General features: G+C 43.2%; 1 protein-coding gene across 15 annotated transcripts in view; it reads right to left on the reverse strand.

Moving 5' to 3' along the window:
- The window catches only part of ANK3 (ankyrin 3), a 347,448-nt gene that overhangs the window by 43,580 nt on the left and 277,656 nt on the right, over positions 1-26,212 (reverse strand). For all 15 annotated transcript variants that reach the window (XM_063406078.1, XM_063406085.1, XM_063406077.1 and 12 more), the window contains 6 exons: positions 24,596-24,698; positions 19,035-19,141; positions 11,936-12,160; positions 8,725-8,879; positions 1,933-2,144; positions 189-396 (listed from right to left, as the gene is read on the reverse strand). In XM_063406078.1, the coding sequence (XP_063262148.1) occupies positions 189-396; positions 1,933-2,144; positions 8,725-8,879; positions 11,936-12,160; positions 19,035-19,141; positions 24,596-24,698 (1,010 nt within the window). The remainder of the gene's footprint in view (positions 1-188; positions 397-1,932; positions 2,145-8,724; positions 8,880-11,935; positions 12,161-19,034; positions 19,142-24,595; positions 24,699-26,212) is intronic.

A 26,212-nucleotide genomic window follows, 5' to 3' on the forward strand; every position in this document is an offset into this window, starting at 1 on the left:
CTTTTAGAATGGTATGGGACCAGAGAGAAGGCCTTGGAAATAATCTCTGCTGGGTTTGCTCAGGAGAGCTGATCTGAGCCCCAGTGGCCCACCACATGAAGATTCTCTTACTGGGAAGCAGGAGTTGTGAGAGTGAGCACAGGGCTGCTGCCACAGACACCTCTGCAAAGGGCAGGATTTCCTCTAACCTGTAATGCTACATAGGAGTCGAAGGCTGGGAGTCGTGTCTCCTTTGTACCCGTTGGTCACTCCTTCTCCTGACGGAGGTGGCACAGGAATTGTCATGGTTATTGGCTTATGGAATTTCCTTCTCCTTGGCTCCACAGTGACAATAGGACTGAAAGTTGCTTTGTTTCCGAGGATTTTTTTGACAATCTCTTCTGGAACTGGTTGAGCCTGTCAACACAGGGAACAAACTTAAACTAGAATCACAAATGGTTTATAGACACTCACAATGATTTTCTAAATTGTATTTTCTTTATATTTTCTGTAGAATTCTTTTTCCCCCCAGGAAGCCTTCTCAAGGGTGATTATTAGTGAAATTCATGTTTAGTTTTTATTCAACAACTTACTTCTCATTTCCTAATCACTAAATGGTAGAGCTAAACTATAAATCTCAGAAGGTTCCCTGCAGCATTTGCTGAGAGTTTTTCAGAGTGTGTTTGGTTTTGTTCTTAATTTGCAGTCATTAGTGACATTATGTAAAATTTCAAAATGCAGAAACAGGCCTATTTTGCACTTGAGAAGTGAGGACTAGGCACTGTCTCCTGGAGGTGATAGACAATTCTTGCATCTCTGCCAAACACAGATTTGTGCTCTTGAGGAACACTGCACTCCAACTGACATCTGTACTCAGTGCTTTCTGTGATTATTAGAAAGAAATACTTTTTTCAGTCAAAATCACAAAGAATGCATGAAGTTATAAAAGATGTACAGGTAAATTTCACATTTTTTACAGTCAAAAGTGACAGACATGGTAATGAGAGTTTGTATCCATTTGCCTTTTTAATTTTTAATTTTTTTTAAACTTTCAACTCTGTTTCAATCAGGCTGACCCATGAGTTGCTATTATTCAGATTGCAGAGTGCAGTGATATGCAGAGAACACTCAGTTACACACTGCAGTCTCAGCAGTCACAACACCACATACAGAGATGTCATGCTTCCTTCACACTGCAGAGCTCTGGGAAGGCAACTGCATAACCAGAACAGCAGAACTTGCATTTTCTCAAAAGTAATCATCTTGAGATGTGAAATATCTTTAACAGAAATGTTTCAGTGTGAATTTCAAGCACTGCAATCCAAACCAGCATCTCTTTTCCACGGACCCATCAGACTTGTCATACTATTAAGGGAATTTTAAGTGACAGCTAACTGAACCCAAAAATGCCCCCTATTCCTGTGGAATATTTCTCCACTTTCTGTGCAGTTTATCTAAGCAGAGTTTAATCTATTTGCTCTTCCCAGATTTCACCCCTAGAAACACCAGTGGTGAATGTCCTAAGACATGGCAGATGTACATGGGAGGTTTCTGACCTGGTAACAGCTGGCAAACAGCTGCATGTAATCCCTACCAAACACATTCCTGTGGCAGAGGGCAGCCCAGTGACCCGTCCACAAGCTGCTGCCTTGCCACAGGACACAGGGGCTGCCGGGGCTGTGATGGCTCCAGGTCTTTGCCTTCCTCCCTCCATTCCTGGGGTGCCAAGCAATAATCACGGAGGTGATCCAAGGGGAGCTGGGCTTCTGCCACAGGGAGGAGAACTGTGCCCGAGTCTGAGGGACACTGACTGTGCCCAGGCAGACTGGTGCCAACTCAGACCTCAGGTGTGAAAAGCTCCTTTGTCACAACCCCCTGCTAAGGAGCTGCAGGCTGTGCAGCCTCCGGTCTGGAGCATCAAGAGAGGTGCACCAGAGCCTAAAGCATCTTTACCTGGAGCCCCACGCGGATCCTCTTGGTCAGAGCCCCCTCGGGGAAGGAGGCCTGCACACGGGGCACGGTGGTGCTGCTCAGCACGCCGCCCTCGGGCCCGATCTGGTTGCTCTCCTGCTTGATGCGGGACACCACGGCAAAGTACTGCGGGAAGTCCTTGGTGACGATCCGGCAGATGCGTTTCTTCTCCAGCTCCTCCACGCTGTCCAGCTCTGGGGGCACAAGACAGGCAAAACACTCAGGCACCCCCTGCTCGGGTTTATCCCACACACATCTGTGGCTGTGGGGCTTTGAATAAGCCTTAAAATGCCTAAGAAGGTTGGGGGGGTTATTATTATTTATTTACTACAGGAGTAAGAAAAAAGCTGTTCAGTGCTATCAATTATCAAGCTTTATTTTTTGTGTGAACTTTTGTATAAATCTTGGCAATGAGGGCCAATAGCAATAGACAAAAAGACTTGCTAGGACACCTAAGTAGTCAGGTATGACAATCTCTGCAGTAGCAGCTGCCACAGAATGGCAGGTTTGTCACACAGCACAGAAGTCCAAGGAGGGCTGAAGGAGACAGTCAAGCTTCTTCCCTCTCTCACTTCTATCTGATCTTTCTGTGCATAGCTCCAAATTATTCCCAGCCCATTCTCCCACATAGTTTCGACATAACAAAAACCACAGGAGGTCACAGTCAGTCCATGACCTATCTCCCTTCATGTCAGGTGTGCAATCCACAGCTTGGCCACCCAAGGCACTTGAGACAGTTATTGCACACACTGGCATCCAAAAAATCCTGACCAGCTCTCTGTGAAGCTGTGGAAGGGACAGAGCTATCTCCCAGCACTACCACTGAACCAAGAGCTGCCCTTCCACATCAGGATTCCAGCCATTTGGTTTTCTGCCCCAAAATAACCACAGCCTGCCCCTCAGTTCCCAGAGAACCTTAATGCATCCCCAGATACAACTGAAACAGAGTCAGGTCATCAACCATTAGTGCTCTCAGCCACATTCCCAGTCTGGAGGGCCACCAGAGCTCAGAAAGGTGCACAGAGTACCCATCCCTGTTAATTAGTTAGGGACATCACATGGTTTTCTCCATATAGGCACTGGGGAAAGCTCTGTGATACAACAAAAATACAATGACTCTTGCAACTGTATGTGTGTCTATAATATATAAATATATGTATTTGCACTGGTGCCCCAGACGTGTTGGTGAAATCCCTGTGATATAAACACCACACACAAATGGAGATAATTAGGTAACTGTCATGCATTTCTCCTTGTAACTTCCTGCACTTGGCCTTTTTATCTCTTGTAATTTGGTTTCATTGCAGCACTCCACAAATTTCAGCTCTTATTTTCTTCCTTAAAAAGGGAATTTCTAAACAAAGTTTGATCCTCAAAAGATGACACTTTTATCAGATCCAGCAAGAGAAAGCTGGAAGACCAGAAATAATACTAAGACAAAAGACACTTGTACAATACTTTGTGACTGAGACATTTTCCTCCTCTAAACATGCAAGCTCAATTACAGTTCCAAAAGAATTAGAATGCAAATTTGGCAAAATGTCAGTTTTCCACTTTAAAACATTCAGCAGGTAGTTTGGATTAATCACACAGTGCTGCTGTGGATCATATGTACCTACCAGAAGTGGATAATTTCTTATCATAATGTCAGCTTCCATTTACTTTGACTCAGAGATTGATATCTGAAGCCCTCTAATGAATTAGGCACTCTGCCTGCAGCCTCTGTAAGCAATGGCTTCAGCAGGAGACAAACTGGATCCTTAAACTCCCAGGCATACATAATGTTGACTGGTAAATCCTAATCATGTCCTGTTTGTTGCTAGAGAAAAAACCCACTGTAAAATGCTGACAGGGGTGAAGGATAATTAAAATTCTCCTGAAGCAGAAAAACAGTGATTTGCTCAAGAACATTTCCAAGTCCCTTGAGCCTGGCAGGCACTCACTCTCCTTCAGAGGAGGAGGATGGGAAGATAAGAGTGGCAAAGCAAAGTCAGGCATGGAGAAGAGTTGGACTGTATGCAGGGAGCTTGTGTTTGGATAATACATAAGTAAGCTTTTATATGAAGTTGCCCTCTAACAGAAAAAAAAATAAAAAAGACGATGAGCAATCAAACCATCTCTCTTGCTGCCCTGAGAAAGGCAGTGTTAGCATGACAGAATTAATGAAACAGGGAAAACTAGTCCTGGGAGAGGTCATGTTTCCTGAACACACCTCATGCATTTTACAGAGGGAGATACCATCATTACTGTTTTCCTCAGCTGCTGACACTTCACTCCTGGGCAAAGTGTTTTGATGACAATCCTTGAAGCATTTTTTTGGTTAGATGGTTGGGTTTTGGGGGAAAGGGGGTTTTAGCCACAGAGAAGTATGCTGTGCACCCCATTGTGCAGACAAGGACAGCAAAGCATGGAGAGGCAAAGCAGAAAGGTTAGTGGCAGAACTGGGAAGAATCTCCCACTGCCACTGTCTCCCAGGCTTGTGCTAACAGCCCAAAAACTCTTACAGCCATTCAGCTTTAGTGAGACAAGAGTGATGTATTGTGAATATAATGTGTGCAGAAGTCTTCTCTTGTCAGCCATGAACACGATACACTTATCCTGCTGTGGTTTGGTGTCTGATCTTCCACAGGAGTGATGGGGGAGAGAGGGCATGGAGAGAGGGGATGGAGAGAGGTAAAGAACATCACAGCTCCCCACCCTTTGGTGCTCGCTGCCACATGAACATCAAGGCTCCAGGACAGGAGAAGAGAAAGCCAGCCACATCCTCCAAGGTCACAGGGGCTGTCTCAGGTCAAGGAAAGCAATCACACCAGTTCTCTCTGCTGAGAGGCAGTTGTGGATCAAGTTCATCCACACCTAATACCTTCCTTTTTTTTTACTTTCAGATAAGGTAACACAGAGCAAGAATCTCCTGACTCAAAATAGAGCTAGACCAGTCACAGAACACCTGGCTGTTTCATGAGCTTCAAGGTGTCTTTGTGTGTATCTGGTTTCCCCTGCCAGAGCCTCAAAATAATTTTGCTAACACTGAAAAAGCAAATCCCACTCGTACCTCCCAGACTGAACAGCTCTCTGAGTTGTGCAACCTTCGTGCACAGACCACAGGATGGGTGAGCACAGGATCCCAGCTCTTCCCCCACAGAGCCCATGAAGGAATTGCTGCACTAAAAGCACAGCACACAGGAGGCAGCTTGCACATGGATAAAAATACAGGAGGGGCGAGGAGGAACTGAGGGCAGGAGGATGCTGGTAGCCTCAGTGTTTCACACACATAACTAGACACTCCCAGTGCCACAGGGATGTTCCACCCTCAAGTAAGGCAATGTCCTTTAGGTCTATTTTTGTGCGGTCTTTTATCTCGCCATTCACAACATACAGTTTAACAGCAATATATTTAAAAACTTTTCTTGGAAATGTGGTAAAACCGCTGCAGAGTGATTTATGGTGGTATTTTAAACTTCAAGCATAAACAAGGTCACACTCTGGTTTGATCTGTTGATTCAGTTATGTAAAAGCTCCTGCTTCCCATCTGAAACCACACTGTGCATCTGCAAGCATACTGCAGCCACAAACATTTGCATTTCTTGGCTCACTCACTAGTTTGTAAAGCGACTTTTAAAAGATTAGCTACCCCAATGAGAGCATTTGTGCCCACAATTTGTCTACAGGTACCTCTAAAGGGTGCAGGAATGTTAAAAGCTAACAGAAGTTTATATATAAAAGGAGCCTGTCTGAAAACATAATGTATTTACCAATTACAAGACAGAGACCTTCTTCCTAAAAAAAAAAAAAAAAATTCAAAAAATACATATATTTTATTTGATTCAAATATAAATAAATATACTATGGCCAAGAGCTGTGAATTGCTACCCTTGTGTTTGGAGTCACACTCCTACTCCTAAAAACGCCAAGTTCCCTGTATTCCCTCAGCCCTGTGTTGCCCGAGTAAAACACCATCCTTAAAATAAAACCTATTTAAGCAGAAACCTGACTGCACCAGAGAAAACCAGGCTCTTTACATCACAGCTCATTGTTCCCTCACGATAATAACCCCAAAGTTCTGCTGTTATTTAATCCTGCATCAGCCCTGGGGCGGCACCTCCTGCTCGGGATTATCCCGGGTGTAGGACGAGCTTTCCCAGCAGATGGTGCTGCTCCCGGGACAGAGCGGGTTTGGCTGTCCCCTCCCAGGGCCAGCAGCCAGGATGGCCCTGCTCCCATCCCTGCCAGCTAAAAGGGAAGAGCAAAACAGGAGCAACCAAAGAGAGGAGCAAACTGCGTCTTAAAGAGCTGCGGATAAAGGTCTGAAAGGACTTGTGATCACAGCAGGCTTGACAGAGAGCGGGCCAGCTGCTCCCGACAGAAAATGGGCACTTAGAGATGATTATGGAGGTGAGTTTTCTTGCAAAGACACACTAAGTTTCTCTAAATGACTATGTGGCTGCTTTTTATTTAAATTAAAGCTTGCTTCTGCCTCCAGAGTTCATACCTGGAATAAAACTTCTTCCAAAGTTATGTCTTCTGAGATGCTCCACCCGGAACCAAGTCTGACTGTGGTGTTTTGTAACAAACCAGCAAAAGTTCAGATGAAAAGAAACCACCCAACTAACTCAAGTCTACAAATTTGTAATTTTTCGGTCATTGCTTGGAAGACCTTTTACACTGAAAAAGTGTCATTTAACTAGAGCAGAATTTTGTCAAAACCCTTGCCCTATTTTAATGCAGGGTGGATTTTTTTTTTTTTTAATTTTGCTTTCCTAGCTAGAGAAGGATTAAGCTAAAATGAATTGAAAAAATAACCAATACATTGGATATATCTACAGTATTTTCTCTCCTTTTCTTCTCACAAATGATTGTCTGGATTTGTAAAAGCCATTCCCGAGGTTTGGCTTTTAAGGTGTCAAATATTTTCACTCTACAGAATAATGTCCATCGTACTTTGTGTGATTACTTGGCCACACTTATACCCACTAAACTCAAACAGCAGTTCCCCAGAAGGAAGAAGCCACCTGAAACCCTCACTAGAACAGAAAGTTATCCTGTGGCTCCATATTGTGCAGCTTATTATTTTAAGCTCTAAGTAACTGATGGCTTCATGGCCACCTGTCTCAAAGCGTTTGTATTGATTGAGCTAGTCTCTGTAAATTGCCAATTTATCCATATGTGAACTCTTTCACAAGTGCTGCAAGCTGCAGCACTTCAGAACAGTATTCCTGTGCCCAGATTTCCTATCCCCAAATCAAACCAAGCTCAGTTTGAAAAGCACATGAAGCAGATAGGCAAGCTGCTGATCAGTGCTGACTGCCTTGTCCCTGACAAGGCACCACTGCTTCACCCAAACCCCAAATCATCACTTCTGATCCCATGAAAGTGTGCAGAGAAGGAGGGGCAGTGGTGAGATTTTTCTTTTTCAAAGGCTGCAACTACTGCATTCAATCTTGCAGCAATCAGAATTCCCCAAGCCATACTATCCTGGACCATGTCCATCTCTTGCCTGTTCCACTGCTTTTAGGTACCCTCCAGTGATGAGGTTTATTTTATTTTTCCAAACCCACTGACAAAACATTTGCAGTGTTTCTGCCCTCCTGTTTGGTTAGTTCTATTACATTTATTTTTAAATAAATAGCTACAATAGATCATCACAAAACAAGCAGATTTTTGCTGCTGCTTTGTGTTTGTACAAGCTCAGGTGCAGTTCAAGTACTTCCAAGTGAGGCCTCTCCTGGTGTCCCCATTCCCAGAAGATCAGGAAATCGATAAAAATGCTGTATTTCAGATGCCCAGGGAGACTCTCACAGCAGCACACCTCCCCACGTTCCCAAGGCATGCCTTTTGCTGAGGCTGCCCTCATCAAACAAGGAGAGGCTGAAATCAAAGGCAGAGCTCCCCCAGAGATACCTCAGAGCTGCCATCCACTGCCTCATCATTTCCTTCACCTGCCTTGGCTGATAACAAAAGAACTTTCCTGCAGCTTGTACCTTATCACACTAGGACTTTCTGTAGGTTATCCAGGGAAAATCCTGTGGATAAACCCTCACAGAAAAAAACCAAAGTTCACACCACAAACTGTTTCATTCACACTCACATTCAAGGATCTCAAGCAATGGTTTAGCAGCACAGGTATTGAAAAATGCTTGCCAGGAAAAGAAAGCAGTGATGCCAAGGAATCACTGCAGCCCCATAGCCTGACTTTGCCCACGATTTGTCTTCGGGGACCATCTGTGGCAGCATCTTCTGATGGGTTTGTACAGCTGGGTCCCCTCGTCCTGAGGGACTCTCACATCAGCAGCAAGGTTCAAGCAGAACAAGGAGCCAGGCTTCCCAGATGGGCATCAGGAGGGCAGGCTGTGTACTAACAGCACCATCTGAAATAAGAATGCTCTAGGGGCTGAGCTCTGTGAGCCCCACAGAGCCGATATTTACATTTCACCCTTGGCTTGGAACGACCTTCCCGTGGCCCTGCCTGAGCAGCGGAGACACGTGTGCCTCCAGCTGGGTGTTATTCCCAAATTCCTGCTGGAAAGCGACTGTGCAAACTCTGCTTAACCTTGGCAAGACTTCAGACCAAAATTCACCACTCGTTTCAGGATGTCTCCAGGCCACTGCAGAACAATTTCTCCACACGCTCTTCCCATCAGTTTAATACGGAGCACACACTGGATTCCCTGAAGTCAGACATCCCCTGCACTGTTTTATTTTAGTTTGCTTTAGTCAGCTCATGTTAGCAAGCCTCCACGAAGGCAAGGCTAGCTAAAGCTCTGAGAAAATACTCACCTTCGTCCATGCCATTGAGTATTTCAGTTAGGTCTTCGTGTTTGCTGTCATACTGGTGCTCCTTCCACGTTTCACCATTCTCACTTCGGAGTACGATCAGCTCTCTCTCCTTGCCTCTCATTGATCCAAAATGTGGGATTTCCACTATGACAGGGCTAGAGAAAAAGGAATCATGTTATTTTTAACCCTGTATTTCCTCACTGCCCTTATTTTCCTACGGGTCCTTAAGAAAACTACAGCCATTTTAAATAGTTAACACCATTACCGTAAAAATGGTTTTAAAATTGCCAAAGCTGCACAATCCTTTATTGTTTAAACTATGTTAATGGATAAATTGAAAATACTAATATACAGCTCGTTTTTAGTGCAAATCTTTTGAAGTATCTGCCTCCACGAAAAAAATAGTGGCAACTTTTAGTGAGGAGAGTTCTCCTTGCTCATTTATCCCAGGGTGTAGGTGATCCAACCTGCCTCCAGCACACACAGCACTGCTGACTCTTAACTGGCATTAACACAGTCAAAGCTCAGATAGTTTGAAGGGACAAAGTCAGTTCAGAAGCAGTCTGGCTATGCCAGTGCATGCAACAGCCACTGATTCTAACAGGAACCACGCATTTATGTAGATTTTGAACTTCAAACTAAGTCCCAAAGTTTTCAAAGCTCTCCCTGGCTCTCTGTTGATGCAGCTCCTGTGAAATAAGAGAGACTCTTTTTCTTTAGCTCCACTTCCTGGTTCTCATGCCCAGCATCACAGCTGCAACCTCTGCACAGCAAACATCACTGGGGAATCGTTAGATCCTTTCAGAATGGATTTCTCTGGGTTGAACAACACCACGACCACATTCATATTAGTTACTGTCAAACATTTTTGGGAGAAGCAAAGGGAACGAGAGGGTGGTTAATAATACACCTATGTCAGCAGACAATGTACCTTCAACAGAGGACTGCAAGTGCATTACTAAACAGTTTGTATGAACAACCAACAGAAACCACCATTCACTTCATGTGCCATTCCTCAACAAAACAGACACCGTTGCCAAACACTTCACAGGCAGGATATGCATTTTAAAGTATGCTAAGACAAACCGACTGAAATCACACAGTAAGGAAACATTTATGGATTATGCAGCTTTAAGACATTTAAATAGACAGTATCATTTATTTTCCTACAGAGGTTGTAAAGGGTTCAGCTGCTTTGTAACAACTTGGTTAAAAGCAGCATCACATGATGGGAGAAGTGTGCAGCATTTCTGTGGTACTGTACTTCTCCAGGTGTTGGGTGCATTTACCAATCCATCACTTGTGCATGAAATCACAACAGCCATCATGGGGAAAAACAAACTAGCTTGAGGCCCAGTTTGCACATTCAATTCCCAGGGAGAAGAGTTAGTCTTTTTTCCCCATGAAAATAATAAAAATGGTTTAATTAATATATATATTTTAGATGCTTTTAGCAACACCCAGCCTATTTTTCAAGTCTCAAGTCCTTTAACAAAAAAACCAGGAATGTAGCTGCTCTCTCCCATTGTGCACAGGAATAAAATACCAAAAATTCAAATACATTGCTTAAGATATTTACTCTCTAGTTCAAAAAGAGCACAAGCTGAAAACTAACTCTGTAGTACAATCTTTGCAGGCTAATATTTCAGATACTGTCTCTGTAAATATTTAGAAACTACACAATTTTGTGCATGACACTTAACGAGAATACTCAGTGAGAAGGTATTGAACAGGTTTGGAACACCAAACACTCACCAATATTTTGAAAATCTAATGCAATAAATTTCACAATATGGTTTGAAAACAACAGTCAAAAACATACGGAAACATTCTTACATGTTTAGACTATACACTGTCCCTTTGGGTAGCATACTTGGCTTTGTAAATTTTTTTTAACAGGATGCCTCTTGCAGGTTTGAAAAGATTAGTATTTCTCCAATCTTGCTGAATCAATTCATTCACTTGATAACATTTTTTTTTCTGAATAATCTTTCATAAGTAAAGGACTTTATGCGATCACATTTTGCAAATGCTCTTCCCAAAACAGTCTCACTTGAGGCCTGTAAATACCTTCTCTACCACGGGGTTGAACTTAAAGGACTGCCACTGTGTATTAAAATGTATTTAATGCAGTAGAAACACTTCAAATTTAAAAAATTACAAAAGCACAGAAGTTATGAAAGCAGAATGCTGGCAGTGAATTTTACATGCCTATAAGCACAAGGTAGTAGCAGAGCTATATTAAATCAAGCCACTATGATTTTCTTTCAGTGACATAAATCAACTGAAAGTTTTAGGAAACTTAAAAATAATAATGGGAATAACGAAAAAAATTGGAAACAAAAGAAAAACTGTAGACATTCTGTATCTTTTCCATACATATCCTACCCAATAAATTTTGTTCCTTGTGGACCAAGCTGCAGGATTCGGCTAACCATGCTCTCACCCTCATTTAGAGGGGGAGGACTTTTAGGAAGATGCAGTTTACTGAATAACATCCATGCAGCAGGAAGAGAAACGAGAAGGGGAAATTAGGAACAAGCTGTCATTCCCGACAGAACCAGCAGTTTACACCAGGGTGCCACTCACGGTAATGAACAAAATTTATAATTAGGAAAAAAAAAAGGCCACATCATAGTGGATTGTTTCCCTCCTTTTAAGCTTTAAAAATAGTTCCTAGCACTGGCACTGCTCGTACCACCACTCTGCAGTAGGTGCTCCACCGTCGCTCCGAGTAAGACGGAGACAGGCAGCTCCCAGCAACTCCAGAGGGAGCTGTGCACAAGCTGGGAACAGAGCTCAGGACCTGGTCCCTGTGGGTGTCTCTAGGACAATTCTTTGTGACAGTGCTGCTTCTAAATACGCAACAAAAGCAAGAGGGTCAAAACCTGCTCTGGGTTTTCAGTGTGTGACTCCTCCTGACTTCCAAGGCAGGGCTGCATGAGTAGATGGGGTTGGGACCTGGCCTTCCCATGGCCTTCCCTACCTTCATCTCCATCCTGCAGCTATCAAAGAGGCAAAACTTTCCTTCAAGTGCAAGGGTTCTTTCCAGAAGGAAAGCAGGTTGGCATTCTTGCATGTTTTAAGTCGGGTAGCCTGTGCTACGTGCTCAGATGAGGCGGAGTCGATGTTCAACTACTCAGACCCACAGGATAACGGGAATGGAAGGTGCGACATGAGCACAAACAACCAAACCCACAGACCAACTCACCCTAAAAACTGTGCCCCCGCTGGCCCCATTTCTACCAGGCGACTTGCCAGTCCCTCTCCTTCGACCATGGGCGGCGGGCTGGCCAGCTTGTGCCTCTTCACCAGGCGGCAGGTGATGCGCGTGGGCGCCGTGCACTTGCGCGGGGGGATGATGATCCGCATGCCGTGGTGCCGGCTGCCCCGCATGGAACCCCCGCGGGCATCCACCATGAAGCTGACCAGGAAACTGCACAGGACAGAGAGCACGTCAGCGGAACGCGCCACCAGACACGCGCAAGGTCAGCAGAGAGCCAGGAAACACGGACTTTAAAACATTAGAACAGTCATCCCCACCCCAGCTAAACTAAAAAGAACACGAAGATCCTTTCAAAACTTGCATGTTAAATACTGGTTATCAAAAGCAGGAACTGCTGAAGCTCTAGCAACGTCATGGTGAAATGACCACGTTCTACTGAGCAATTTGGATTAAAAGGGTACACAAGTAGTGTATTAGTAGTGGTTTGTTAGAATTTTAAAACATCCCTTTGCCGCTGTTAGCTCTGCTGTCCACAAATGAGAGTAATTAGCCTCACATGCACAGAGCAACCAGACAGTGCAGAAAAAGGAGAATCAAAAATGCTTATTATTTTTGGAACCTCAGTCTTTAAAACCTCCCCGCTGTCTCATTTGCAAATACTCCTGATGGCTGCCAGAGCAAGTGCCAGAACCATGGGTGACAGTCAGTCCAGGCTGCTAAGGGCTTCCACTGCTGGGGAAGATAAGTGATGACTACTAAGTACATAACTTCCTTTAGGCTGTTGGCTCCCTGGAGGAAATCATGCCATTGCTTCATTTTGAATATTAGATTCATTAGCAAAAAAAAGAGACATTAAAGAAAAATCGCACTTGCTAGTGTCATTCCAATGCATAACTTTCCATTTTTTAACAAGGGGGTAGGAAATTATATATGTAAATGATGAGTGGTATATTGTTTAATAAACTCCTTTCTCTTAGCAAGGGAATAATTAAAATTAACAATTAATATTAGAATGGCTTCAGGTAGAAGATGCAAGAACAGGCTGGTATCAAGAGGGACACAAGTTACCAGCTCAGTCATGAAGCCAGGACAGATTTTGTTTGCTCCTTCTGTATGATAGCCACTGACACAGCTGACACATCTGTCATGTGGCTTCACTGTTTTCAAGGATGTTCCAAAACTTCCAGCTTTTAAGACTTGTGAAGTCTCTTCACAAGACTAACAGGTGAATCCATTCAATTCCCTGGTTCCTGACAGTAAAGTGAACTAAGGGCATCAGCCAATGATCCAGGGGATTGTGATGGTTCTTGAAAAAAAGCCCCCAGGTGCTCTGAAGTAAGACTGGGGATTTGTGCAACACAGCTCCGTTTGCTTTGGGACCTGCAGGAAATCCACAGCAGCAGCTGGCAGGCACAGCCAGGCCTGGAGTGAACTGTGTTCAGAGCTCTGGCCAGCATGGGTGGGGAAAACCTGCAAAAAGCAGGAGAGAAACCAACATTTGGTATTTGGTGGTCCTCAGGAGAGAAGTGAGAAGGGACACAAGCTATAAATACAGGAAGTACGATGGAAATGCTGTCCAGCCTAATTCCAGATCGAGAAGTTGCTATACTGCCCTTCTTCAAATTAAAATCCATCAGTAAAGATGGGGAGGTAAAACTCTGAGATTACCCTAGCCCAAATTTCAAATTTCTCATGTGCCAGATGCTTCACAATACTGAGGCATGGTATTTCACAGTAATTTTCATACAGAATAAATGTATCCACATTCCATGTTTCTCTCCTAGAGAAATGCACTGTACACTCCAACAAATCCAAATGTTGCCACTAGGGTATCCCAGCTCCTCACAAGAGGAATTGTTTCAGCAGGACAGGGGCTTGGCTAACCAAACACTTTCCATAAATATTAGACCTGTGTCAAACCCAGCATGCTCCATCTTTAAATGATATACTCTACAAGTGATTATAACCTTAGTATTTATGTATGCTCAGCTGGCCTTTTGGAAACGTGCATGGTTTCTGTCTGCAGAGGAGCTGGGGCCATTTCAGACTGGAAGTCTGTGGGGTGAGGGATGCCTGGCTGGGGCATCCCCAGGGCTGAAGCTGCAGCAGCTCCAGGGAGGCACAGCGGGTCAGTGCAGCACGCAGGAGCCTCCTTGGCAAGGCTGGGCTTGGCCTGATGGCTCAGCACAAAGCAATCTTTGGGAGGGCTGCCTATCATGTACACGGTTACTGGCTTGTTGAGCCACCCCAGAATTAATCATGAACAGGAGGCTTTGATCTAGTGCAAAAAACTTGCACTCAAATAAGATGCTGTCTTCTGCACCCAAACTATTTAAATGATGGAAAGTATGTAAGAGTGAATTGCCAAAAATCTCCAGGCACCTAAATCAACTGTTAAATTCATAATTTAAAAAAAAATCAGTGGAAGTTAAAACTAAGTACCTACAAAAACGAGTCCTTGGGTTAGCAGGGATGTTTTGGGCTGTAGATTTTAAGGTCAGTCCAGCCTTGGCAACCAGGAGCTCAGCACACTGCTGACAGCAGGGGTAAATCACCCCTGACAGGAGCCTGTGCCCAGAGCAGGAACCAGCCCCTCCAGCTCTGGTGTCTGCAGCCTCTGGCACAGACAAAACCTGCAGCACACCAGCCTTGGTGCACACTGCTCCCAGAGAAAGGCACTCATTGTCAGCAGCTTATTAATGAGTCATTTCCTTGTTTGATTTTCCCATTAGTAACTTACCGTGTAAAACAGTAACAACAGTCCCAAACAGGGTTTCATGCACTTTCTATCTAAAAACATTAGTAGCTGATGCTTTCCTAAATTAATGTTGCACTAGTAATGGAAACTACAGTATGACCTCTAAAACACAAGGCTAAAGGCTAATGAGCATCTCTACTTGAATACATGGGAGGGATGAGGATGTGGTTGGATGCACTACAAACATCTACACACACTCTGTGGGAAAAAAAGTGTAAGAAAACAAAATAAAATGAGGATTCACAGAAATCACGGAGTTATCACCTTGAATCATACTGGGGGAGTGGAGAGGAATAGCTGCAAAATAATTTAGAAAGCAAATGGGAAAATTAATGTAAGATAATTAGAGGCAAGCAACAGAAAATATCAATAATAAGTGCAAAAAAAAGTAACAATCAGAAAAATAACAAAAGCAACACATTTGAAGGCCAGCTTTAGAAATTATTTGGCTTTTGCTTCATGTATTATGACATATGTCATATAAAATATGCTACACATGGGAAAAAAATCTGACAGGAAGGGTTCATTTAATTAGCACAACTCTGTAAGTTCTCTGGAAAATGCAGAAGCACAAGGAGAAAAGCATTTGCTGTTTACTTAGTCAGCAGAGGATTTATTGCAACAAAACTTCTTCATTGAATTCCAAAAACATGCTCCTGTGTGCCACGGGAAACCAGTTCCTGCACTTTTCTAAAGCAGCTTATTTTCCAAAGCATAATGTATGAACACACGTGTGGCAGGATGCTGGAAAGGAGTGCCAGTGTCAGTCCATGCCATCCACTGCACTGCTGCCAAAAATGAGTTCTGTGTGTACAGCAGGTTGGAGCAAACTATATATAGTTCATATAATTTAAACTACACATAGTTAATATAATTTAAAATAAGGTAAACTAAAATGAACCTGATTTCTTCCACTTTGCAAGACTGGATCCAGTATTTCTGAGATTTTCAATACTGGAAGGCAGTGTGGCACACTCCTTTCTTTCAGCTAAGAAAATGAAGGAGTTAAAGGCAACACGAAGAGAGAACACCCACATTTTACTTGGGGAAAACTGCAGGAGTAAGCTCACATCTGACAGCTGAAGGTCACTTTGGTGAGGGTCTCTACCCTTCCAGAGGCCTCAAGATTCATGATGCATTTCAAAGGACTGCTTACAATGGACCCTGTTCAAAATATATGCTGGCAAAACAACTTATCTGAACTCAAGAAGAAAAACATAAAACATTCTCTTGGCTTGAAAAAAGGAAAAACCAGAAGAGTCAAATCCACTGCCAACAATTTCTACTTTCTTCTCCTTTCACTGATACATTGCTGGATCTCCACATCCTGCTCCCAGAGCTCCCCTTCTGCCTGGGTTGAGAAATAAGAACAAACACTGGTGCTTTCTTCTGGCAGAGGGCAAATGGGGAAAAGAGAGCCAAGGCAGCAGGGTGTTCCAGCACGGCACATCGGGGAGCCCTGTGGGCATGGGGATGGCAAAGGGCAGCGGGGTCAGAGCTGGCCACGGGGCCACCACGCCACGAGGGCTCACAGCCAGACCTGGGGACAAGCACAGGGATGCAGCACCCCCACAAGCAGAAAAGGATTTGCTGTTTAGGGAAAGACTGGCAGGAGAGGCATGAAAAGTCAAGATCCTCTGTATATCAGATGTGCTGAGGTACTGGAAGATAAGAAGGGACCATCTGTTGATTGCCTCTAGGTGAAGATAACCAGGAAAATCAAAGGGGATCATACTATACTATGGGGCCACAACTGAAAGGTAAATAAACAGCAAATGAGATTTGGTGGGGTTTTTTTCCTGACAAGGAACTGAATCTTCAGAGCATCATTTCTGACAGACTTTCTATGTCAAATAAGAAATGTATTGGGTCAGAAAAGCCCTGCATGTTAGGAGAATATTTTGGTTTATGCCCATCTGGAAAGCTATACCTGTTTGGAGTATATCTGTCCTCTCCCAGCCACACAGCCCCACAGTTTGCTCCCCTCTGGGCAGCAGCTTAGACCACCTCTGCCTTACAGAGGGCTCATGTACCAAGGGAGCAGATCTTACATGGAAGCTCCCATGTCCACAGAATATACATTTTGGAGGGCTGGAACCACTGGTGAGCATGCTCAAGACCTAAGGGCAGGCAAGCATTGTCCCAGAGGACTGGCGGGATGAAAACATCAGACCTATCTTCTATCAGAATGAAAAGAAGCCAGAAAATTTTAGACCAATCAGTCTAACCCAAATTGCCAGGAAGTATTCAGGAATAGATTATTTACTAATCATTCCATAAGGGCCTAAAGGATCAAGGTAATTAATCAAGATATTACACATTACCTACCACCAGTCTCAAAATAAAAACAAACCAAAAATGTAAGTGGCAAGAGCAATTCATGCCACATGAATTTGAATTCCTTCTTTGATGTGTGGAAGTACTGCCTGGGTACCTCAGCAAGCAAGAGAGGCACAGTACAGATAAGGTAAGTGCAGGATCACCTGAGAAGTTATCTCAGAAGAGATAATATCACTGCTTTCCTGTCACACTGAAAGGGAACTTCAAGGGCATATCTCACTCTGCTGTCCTGGCACAGGTACTGGGCTAAATGTCTTCACTATTGCAACACAGAAAAAAAAGGTCTGAAAAGTCTGTGGAAAATAGGATCAGAATTAAAAGCTCTCTTGCTGAAAAATGGAAAAAGGGGAATTAAAAGCTCTCTTGCTGAAAAATGGAAAAAGGGGCTGAAACCAACAAACTGAAATACCATAGAGACAAATGCAAACAGAGGGGAGAAACCAAACACTTAAACACAACACCAGTAAAAATTAACCAAACTTCAAGATTTCAGGAGAGCCAAGAAATTCTAGCAGATCAGGAACATTCACCAACAGAAACTGGAATTACCAAAAGGGTATCTCTCACTGTGGGACTGCCTTAGTGTGCAATGTGTGCACAGAGGTGGCGATCCTGGCTTACAAACCAGCTCTCATCAGAGGGGAGAGCTGGGCCAGAGCAGCAGCAATGTGCTGAAATGTGGAAAGCACCACCTAGGAGGGTCTGGGCCATCTCAGTGTAAAAGACAGGAGTGCATGTCTTCTGACCCGGAAAACAATTGTGAGATACTGCTCTGCATGTCCACCGTGGGTATGACAGTGGATATCCACTATGGGTAAGAAACAGGCTTTGTCTGCAGCAATGAAATGTTAACCTGAGCATTGGGGGAAGAAATAGTGTAACAAAAGACAGTGGACTCCTGAAGCTGGGGGCCTATGGAATCTCTTATTTTTAGTGATTATTAGGACATTAAATGTATTTCAGGAATGGCTTGGCTACTTTTTATCCTATAGCAAAGGACAGGGTTGGGCTCCCAGCTCTCTGAGGTCCTTTGCCAATGCACTATTCCATGATAATCAACAGTTTTCAGCTTTCCATCCTGCAATTCTTGACATTTTAATGCTACCACTGACCATGTGCAGTGGGACCTAAAAATCCACTGTTGTATAGATCTGTTCAGCAGGTGCAGATGTGCATTGTGGGACTGCAGCTTTAGATTTGTGGGGCTGTATTGGAAATAAAATATTTTGGTATGTGCCACTCTCATTTTTATGATAAGAATGTAATTAGTCACAAAATGGGGAAGTGAATTAAAACGGATATGAGATTTTATGTCCTGATCTCAAAAATTAAACAACAAATATTTACACTAGACAGTCTAATAATATGCAAAGATTACTTACACATTCATTTGCAAATTTTTACAATATGCATTCAGACATCACTACTACTGCATTTAAATCAAGTCTGTGGCACTGTCAAGAAGCACCTAAATTACAGTGATGACTCATAAGTAAACAAATAGCACCACGAAGACCAAACTACAGCTAGTGGAGACTAGGCAGGAGCTTGAAGGTATAAATAAAATAAGAGAGCAAATTAAAGCCCCTCATTTTTTCCTCTATGAAAGAACAGAAAGCATAACTTTCTATCTCTGATTTCGTATTCCAAATAATTTAACACAACGCAAACAAAATAATTTACAATACTTAAAGCAAAACATAAGCAACAGAAAAAGCAAAACAGCACTCTTCAAGAGAAGCCTGCAGGACTACAGTGTTTAGACAATCAGAAAATAAAGTGCAGAAGCAAATTTTTGGTTTGATATGCAAGAATTTGGACTGGCTCCTGTTATTAAGCACCCTCCTTGAAGTCAGTGTGAATTTTACCACTGGTTTCAAGTGGAGCAGGAACAGACATGTTATCAGCCATTACAGCAGGCTGTATTCTGCAGCTAACAATACAGCTCCACATCTAAAGAGAAAGGAAAAGTGTTGAGTGACCTACCCGGAATGGATGGGACTCGAAACAAGGTTAACATTGTCCAAGGTGTCTGCAGCCCAGCTATAGTGCCTGAGAGAATCGGAATCAAACTCCCTTTGAAACGTCAGGTGCTTCAAAACAAAACAGATAAATTGGGATTTAAAATTAGCATTAGAAACACTTGTCTTAAATACAAGCTAGTAAATATAATTATATTAAATTTAGATTCAGGTCCTTTCCATTTAACAGTGCTGATATCTCCAGGGTTAAATTACTGGAAATCCTGTAACAGAAACATGAAATACACACACAAACTCTTGTCTCTTCAAACACTCTTTTTGCACTCCCTTCAGTTTCAAGAATGTCTCTCCCCTTTCTTTACTTACTTTTATATGCCAGATTAAAAAGATTGAAAAACCCCAGTATTACCATTTGCAGTGCAGTCATACACCCCACAGACAGGCAGTGTAACACCACCCCTCAGAGGATGCCATTGCACAGATCCTTATTCCAGCAGAACCCGTGAATAACTTCCCTGGGAGCTTCACTGAGGCTGTGACTCAGGAGGGGCTTGGTTTGTCTTTATACAACCAGCATGGGCACTGTTTTGTGGAGTGCCACTGCCCCTGCTCATCTGCACAGAAATAGCTTTAACCCTGTGAGCTATAATTAACTCCTCCCTCGGACGGACACTGAGGTGAGGTTGGTTTCTCCTGCTGCCCACGCACACGGACGCTCTCGCATCCTGTGCCCCACACATCCCTCACACTGTAAATCCTCTTACTGGCCAGCAGAGCTACTCCAGCAAAACACTTGCTCTCCTTTGTTTCTCTTAGGAAATTAAACCAACTCAACTTCAAATACTGATTTCCCCTTCTTCCAGGGTGATATGAAAGTGTCCCCCCAATTTAAGAAGCGCCATCACAAGTTACATCGATACAAGCAAGTCAAGAAGCAACACACACAATCTTCACCCGAGATGGTGTTTAAAATGCCAGTGTTTCCTCTAAGTAGGTTGTTTGCTGCTTAGAGGCAAATGCAGCTGGAGAGAGCAGCCTGTTTGCACTGAAACCTCATGGGCTGTTTCCAAATCAAATTCGGTGGGTTCAAGTCAAACCGGAGCCAAGCACACGCTTCTAAAATCTTATTATTTCCACCTGTGTTTTTTAATATGCTGACACATACTGGTAGTGCAAATGAATTATTTTGAACAGAAATATCAGCATTAGAAGTAAATCTGGCAAATTCAGTCATAAATACACAACAATACTCCTCTTGAGAAGTTTCCACAAGATAAGCAGGCAGACAGCAGTTGTGTTGCTGGCCAGAATATGCAACACTCCCATCACTCTGAGGTTTCCAAAAAACTGCACTCTTTAGGCATTTCTTTCATCAGAAATGAAGGTCTCAGGTTTCCTTCCAAGAACTATTGACAGTGAACTTTACTGCCCACGGACAGAAATCCCTGCAGAGCTCAGCTTTGCCCTGTCACTCCTGGCTGGATGCCTCCTCCTTCCCCCAGCCCAACACTTCTATTCAGGATGTTTTGTTAAACTTGGTGCTCTAACAGATGTACCTGAGGCCTGATGGTTCAAGCACAGACAGCAGTAGAGGGCAAACCTGCATATACTAAGCAGCAAAATACACCACCAGACATAAAAGATAAAATGAGTGCTGTCAGAACAATGACAATTGAGCAACCGGAGTGGACTTAATTAGCGCCGTATGAAATATGTGTTGTAATTTAGTTTAATGAAGACAGTTTTCTTAGCCTTTCCAATAAGATGCCAGGGATTCTCCAACATTTCCTAGAGAGCCTGTGCTTTAGGCAGGAAAGCCAATACCGTGGATTTCTGCTATTCCAAGTGATTTGTAAGAGCTCACACTGAGCAGGTTATTACTTTTGATACCAAACAGTGTAACTGTCTCAGGCACTGGAAACATTTAGATAAGCAAAAAATAAATTTATTATTTTGCTCTGTGATAAACTTTCTCATCAAAAATAGGACAAAGCAAAGAAGCATAAGAAATGGGCCAAAAGGAACAAGACAATTTGGTGTTTGTCCTTGAAAGGCCTGCTAAGCTGTACAGCATCACTGCACCCAGGCCCAGGCATGCACCAGGACACACATCAACAAATAAACCTGGGGTCAGGTTTCCTGTAACAGATGAAAAATGCTTGTGTTCCCTTAGCAGTGGGATATGGAAAACCAAACGCAGGGCCATATAAATTCCAAGGAAATGCCACCACTCCAAAATAATCTGTGCCAGACAGAAGTGCTCCTGCACCAGGTTTGCCTGCACACACAGGGGGGTTCCTGGGCCAGCTCCTTGTCCTCAGACACGGCCTGTACACCGGTGACTGGGTGTTTCAAAGCATTCCTTTCTGACCAAGGGCAATCAAACAGATCTTCTGGACATATTTAGAGTGAGCAAAAGCCCAAAGCCTGCAGTTAATAATTTTGGTGGAGAAACAGAGTAGGAAAAGCTGATACAGGACACACTCATCTTACACACAGCACACATCTGTGAATCTCATTTTTTCAGGCTGTTGAGGTGCTGGATTTTCCATGCAGGAAAAAAAAATCTTCCTGTGTAAGTTGCAATATAAGCAGTTCAGAAGATAGTACACTGTCAGTGACATCAAATCATTCTGCATTTGGTCAGGTCCCAGGGTTCCCTCCCTGGACTGAGGGAGATTAAAAATGCATTGCTAAAGGGTGTGGCAGCCTCAGATGCAAATGTGTGTATAAAAATACTGAGGGTTCTGCTGGCAAGCATCCTGCTGGTTGCATAACTGAATATCCAGGCTGTATAATATCAGAGTTCAGCAAACAGAAAAATTTATGCTTCCTCCCAGATGAATTTATCCAGACTGAAGTGATTCAGCAAGCTGCTATTTAATGGACAGCCCCAGTCATCCTGCCTTTGGCTGATTAAATTCAGAGGCTGATGGAAATTATTTCATGGAGAAGTCATTTGGATTTAGTCTGAGCTGCTGCATCCAAGGTAACATGTCAGGACACAGAAATTTTAGCTTTGCTCCAGCCAGGTCATGAGGTACAGTGTGGCCTGGATTCAGACTTCCCTGTGAACAGGGTCAGCAATAAACCACCAAATGCAAACAATGGAGAATATCCTGGCTTCTAAAGAATTATCAGAAACTCTTCTCTAACACTCCATGTGTTATGTTGCAGTGAGGTTTGGCAAAGAATGGTTTCAAATCTTCTTCATTTGACTCTTTCCAGCTCCCAAGTCTGCCAGGGATCCTGGGGAGAGGTGGCCATGGGATCTTATATCTCAACCAGACCAAGAGGTTGGCAAATGCTCCTTACTCTTTCACATACTGATGTCTGTGATAAAATGATTTCCCAATAATTGACTTTGCTGCTGCCATGAACTCCAGACACGCCTGAGCTGTACCAAAGGAGAGGAAATGGCATATGCAGACAGGCAATGGATCACTCTGTTTCAAAGCAGTGTGATTCCCCAAATAGCCTTTACTCCTCTCAGTTCCCAGACAGACTTTTAGAATATTGGTTTCAAACCACAAAGATCTTTGTTCCTGTGAATCTCATTGGTGGAACACAAATTTTTCCTGCTTTTCCCCCCCTGCTTTCTACTGCCATAGCAGAGATTATCTAGGAGCTCATTAATGTACAGAAGGATGAGGAAGAGGGGCAGAGATATTCTCCATCTCCCAAAAGCACTTCTCCTGCTTCAGCCAAAAGCTAGTGCTGGGCTGGGCAGAAAACCACAGGAATTCCAGAGGATGGATGTATTTTTGTCAGGACATGGAGGTTTGGAGAAGCCATGGCAGAAAGTTTTAGCTGGTCTCCCTTTCTCATGAAGACAGTTTGTTGCTTTCACGTTTATTTTGCACAGAATCAGGGCTTTACTAACCTCTCAAGACAGGACTGACATTTTTTCCCATTGCCACATTCTTAGAGAGTTGTTAAGGAATAGAGTTGGTTTAAAGTCTTGTTATGGGATAAGATGTACCCCAGCTGCTAAACCCATGCCATCCACTTCAGTGGGAATTACAAACACAGCCAGAATCACAAAACAATGCAATATAGTCTCAGACTGAGGAGTCTTCCTCTCCTATGAAACTTCCATTGTATCAAGAACACTTAATGAAGTCTTAGTATTAGAAGGCATCAAAGCAGCTTTATGTGCTCAGCCCTGACATAGAATTTCTTGTCCCCAGTGCCAGCAGTTGCAGATTTTGTTTTATTACTTCAAACCAAAAAAACCCCACAAAATCACTGCTATGAAAGCTTTGGAAACTCTCCTTGGATGGCTGTTGCAAATTAAGGTTATTGGAGGTTTACAGCATTTTCACTTAAATGTAACAATCTAATAACAAACATTCTGTTGCTAAACAGAATCCAATTTCTGCCATTCTCATAATGCTACCAGAACCATGTGTAAAAGCTGTAGTAAAACTGGATGGCTTATACCACACTGGAATTTACAGACTAATACAATCAAGGTTTAAAATGTACAAGTCCTGCTCTGTGGACTCTTTTCCCCGTGAAAATATCCTCTGAGATCAATAACCCTCCAGTGCAGGAATGCTCTGTGAAAACAGCAGCAGAAAACCTCTGTTTTGTTACAATCCACCTTATGCTCTTCCAGGACATAACAAGTTCCACTCCACAGTCCTTTCCAAGTAAGGATTTTTACGTGAATTTTTATCCAGCTTCCTAGCAGATCTTTGACTTGTGTTGAGTCATTCAGTTGGATTTGGAAATCTGAAGCAAGTTTACCAAGGAAAATGCTAGGGAACTCACAAACAAAGCATACAGTACTCAATCATCCCCAGCTTTTGGAAAGACTTTCCCACGCTATACTCAGGTCAAAAGATGCTGCTTTTGTTGCATTAGTCATTGCACAAGAGTTTGGAAGATATATAAACTGAAGAGTCTATAATAGCTTAATCTTTACAAGGCCAAATTCTTCCCGAGAGTGAAAAAACAAGGCCAGCAGTTGGAGTCCCCTCCATGCGGACAGAACAGGCAGAGTAATTCCCAGTCTGTGCAGGACAAAGGTTGCTCAGTGTAAAACTCGTTGCTCCCAGCTTATCAAAGCACTCTGAAGTCACAGGAGCCAGGAGGCTGGCAGGACACCACTGACCCCAGCCAACACCCACCCCCACACTCAGAGACCTAAACGGCCCCTTGAAGACTCTTCTGGTTTGGGACCCCGCCACCTGTCCCTGCAGGAGCAAACCCAGGAAAGGGTAACCCCACCATCCCTTGTTCACAGCTCCTGTCACAGCCCCTTTTCACCAGTGAAGAGAGCAGCCACAGTCTAGAAGCACAGCTGAGGCCTCCACTAGGTTGGAAGAGACCTCCAAGATCATTAAGTCCAACCCAACCCTAACCTCAACCAAACCATGGCACCAAGTGCCACATCCAGTCTTAAACACATCCAGGGATGGTGACTCCACCACCTCCCTGGGCAGAGCATTCCCGTATTCTATTATTCTTTCCATGAAAAACTTTTTCCTAACAAAAACCAAATGCAATGCCCTGCAAATATGAAGCACAGCTGCCCGGTGGCAGAGACACAGCACGTACCTGCTCCTTTGCTGGGACCAGCAGCTCCTCGATCATCATGCTGTCTCGGGCATAGGAGCTCCTGTTGAGCGTGTAGGACCTATCCGAACTGAAGGAGCGGAGGCTGTTGTATTTACCATTTATCATAGAAAGTGCGGGTGACAATGAGGCGAACAGAAAATAAAAATAAAAAAATTAATACATGCAACTTCCAGGGATAGCATAAGATGGCAAAATACACATAATCTGTGACATAAATACAAGGAGGAAACTGGAATAAAAAGTATTTGACTGCAGTTAAATATTCCCTTCCCTACAATAAGCAAAATCTCAATAGATGGTTACTGCTTTGGCAGTAATGTTGTGGTTTTAGAATAAATCTAGGAAAGTGTATTCAAGTATTTAGATGAACTGTGATAAATATCTCCATGACCTAATCCTGAAGGCTACCCACGAGGGCAGGTCCCGGGGGAGCTGTGGGTAGGTCACGGTGCCTGCCCACACAGCTCAGGTTGCTGAAGCAGGTTTAACTAAGAGCAAGTTTTATGTGATGTCATTCTCTGTGTGGCTGAACCACTTCTGACATTGTGACAAACACCGTAGTTACCCCTGTAGTTACAAAGGAAAGGGTAATAAGTTTGAAATGAAAGGAGAAATAAATTTGCTTATTGGAGACTAAGTACAGATTCCAATGTTTTGGGAATTATTTTGTGCATGTTAAACTATTTAGAAATGACTATGATCACTCTTAATGTGTTGCAATTAAACCAACATAGGAGTGTTTTACATTTAACCCTGGAAGGTACATTATGGTATGTGCTAAAAACATGCTGCAGGCCTAGACATGCTTGCTACGTGACAAAAAATAAAGTAGTAAAAAACGTGAATTAATACAAAGCAACATCCACCAACATATTACACTTTTGAACTAGCAACACTTTTCACACTCAAAACTCTACAACGTGTTTCATGCACTTAGTAGTTGCTAATTGAATTTCTCTAATCCCTCAGCACACGTTCCTTCTTGTGCTGGAAGCAGAACTGGGATCTTAATTACACACTGTAGGCATATGTTAAGCAGACTTTTACATGATAAAGGGCATAAAGAATTTAAGTTATATTTGTTATAACAGAGGGATTTTCTCTAGGGCTGAACCCACCCCCTGCTCCCCAAAATGAAAGCATGTCACTTTACAGCTGAATAAAATGAAGGGAAGCAATGGCAGCAGCAGAAAGATGAGAGAGATGTAACACGATGCCATGCCTTCTTACCTGACTTTTGGACTAAAGCAATTAACATTGGAAAAGAAACAGGAGAAATAGAAAGCAAAGAATCAGACAGGAAAAGCAAGATGTTATGGCTGGATGGCTTATATATTTAATGTGTTCATTTCTTAATGTTACACTCAGAATCAGCAGTAAGATACATCCACAGAATACTTTGTTTTTGCTAAATGAAATACTTCACAGGAAAAAAACACTGTATTTGTCTCCTCTGAGCATAACATGGGCAACGCAAAAAATGAGCTACGCAGCAACAAATAGTAATGGCACTGCTAGAACCAGAAGCATGGGAATATTGGATTTCTCTCAAAGAAAAGATAACGTGGGGTTGAACCTCAGACCTCCCTAGCAGAT

The sequence above is a fragment of the Prinia subflava genome, chromosome 9, assembly GCF_021018805.1.
Source record: "Prinia subflava isolate CZ2003 ecotype Zambia chromosome 9, Cam_Psub_1.2, whole genome shotgun sequence".
Taxonomy (NCBI): domain Eukaryota; kingdom Metazoa; phylum Chordata; class Aves; order Passeriformes; family Cisticolidae; genus Prinia; species Prinia subflava.